Source organism: Alligator sinensis, unplaced genomic scaffold, assembly GCF_000455745.1.
Source record: "Alligator sinensis unplaced genomic scaffold, ASM45574v1 scaffold25_1, whole genome shotgun sequence".
Lineage (NCBI taxonomy): Eukaryota > Metazoa > Chordata > Crocodylia > Alligatoridae > Alligator > Alligator sinensis.
In genome coordinates this window covers 116,449-118,176 of record NW_005843187.1, presented here as the reverse complement: position 1 = coordinate 118,176, position 1,728 = coordinate 116,449, and the positions used below count along the sequence as shown (strand labels likewise).

The 1,728-nt window shown below is 58.8% G+C and overlaps 1 protein-coding gene across 2 annotated transcripts in view; it reads left to right on the top strand.

The window, feature by feature from the left end:
- Positions 1-944, top strand: part of NFATC4 (nuclear factor of activated T cells 4) — a 19,676-nt gene extending 18,732 nt beyond the window's left edge. For both annotated transcript variants that reach the window (XM_014526902.2, XM_006037900.3), the window contains 2 exons: positions 81-629; positions 808-944. In XM_014526902.2, coding sequence (XP_014382388.1) covers positions 81-629; positions 808-875 — 617 coding nt within the window. In that variant the 3' untranslated portion in view covers positions 876-944. The remainder of the gene's footprint in view (positions 1-80; positions 630-807) is intronic.
- Positions 945-1,728: the final 784 nt, after the last annotated feature.

Here is a 1,728-nt window from a genome sequence, read left to right as displayed (position 1 = left end):
TGGCGGCGGTGGCGGCGGGGGGGGGGGGGGGGGGGGGGCAGAAATGTTTATTCATCTCTAAGCCCCTCTTCTCCCCACAGTGATATTCAAGGAGGAACCATCGCCTGACTCCCCACTCCGAGGCTTCCCCCCTGGCTCCCCTTCCCCAGGGCCTCCCCACGGCTCCCCCTATTCCCCAGAGATCCCCAGGGACATGGATTTCTCTCCCAGCCGGCCCCCCTTCCCCTGCTACCCTGAAAGCACTCCCTATGGGGCCAGCTACTCCCCCACAGGCTATGGGGCACCCTCTCCATACCCCGATGGACCCCATCTGGTCACCCTCTCCCCGCCCTATCGCCACTGCCTCCCCCCTGAGCCCCCTCTCCGCTACCCCCCAGTAGAGCAATACGGGGGACCCGGGCTCGCGGTGCCTCCACCCTTCCACCCACTTGGCTACTGCTCGCCCCACTTCCAGCCCCCCACCCAGCTCACCCCTGCACAGCCTCCGGGGGAGCAGGGGGGAGCTAGGACTCCTGAATGGGGGGAGGCAGAGTCAGCAGACAGCGCGGTGCTGGAGAAGCCCAGTGGAAGCGGATACCGGGCAGCTTTCCGGGAGAGTCTGCCCATCCAGGGTATCACGCTGGAGGAAGGTAAGAGGGTATGCTCCCCTCTAGTGGGCCTCAGCGCCCAGCAAGCCCCACGTTGATGGGAAAGTAGATTCAGATGGTGGGGAGTGGGACATGGGGGCCTTTTGTCTTAGGAGCAAGGGACCATATGTCCCCAATGGGTCACCTCACCCTTTCTCCCCTCCCCTCTCTCCCCCACTAGTGACTGAGATCATCGGCAGAGACCTGAGTGACTTCCCTGAGCCACCTTGTGAGGGCAGGGGCAGCTGAGACTACAGCCCCTCCTGGGTGCTTCTTGGGCAAAGAGACCCCCCTAGAGCTGACCCAACGCAGCCAGCCAGCGAGGTGGGGGGCATTAGAGCTGGAAAGCAAGGCCTGGGCAGCACGGGGCAGGCGAGTCTGTCAGCCTGCCTGCTTAAGAACTGTCTGTCTAAGCTCCATCCATTTGTTCATCCGTCCATCCAAAAACTTACCCTTTCCTTCCTCCTTTCTAGTAGACCCATATTCATCCACCCATCCATTCCATCACAGCTCAATTTCATCCATCCATGGTTATCTTCATCTCTCCCTCCACCCATCCAGTCTTACTCCCTTCCTCTTATTTATCCATCTGTCCATCCAAGCTTGCTTACTCTCATCCATTCATCCCTTTATACCAGAACAATTCCCTCCATCCATTCCTCCAAATTTATTCACACACATTTGTCCATTCCTCCATCTGTCTGTTGGTCCCTTTCCACCTCTGCTGGAGATGGATAACTCTGGAAGCTTTTCCATCTTGCCCCATAGCTCCCCGATAATGCTACCCCATTTCCTGCCCCCACTGTACTTAGCCCCCACTGCAGGGCAGGGTGGAGGTGGGAGATGGGGCTGTCGCCCCCAACATCCCACCTTGTTGTCCCCCAACCTGAACAGTGGGGCAAATCCTTCTGCCCCACGATTGGGCCATGTGTGAGGTTTCTTTCCCTAGTGGGAACCCTGTGAACACCCCTATTTCCAACGCCCATAGTGGGGAGCCTTCTACTCACTCAAAGAGGGAGTGATCTGTTTGAGGGGGAGTAGAGTTGGGGGCAAGGTGAGCACAGGAGGGGCAAAGACCAAGGGGAGGAAATGCACATGTGGT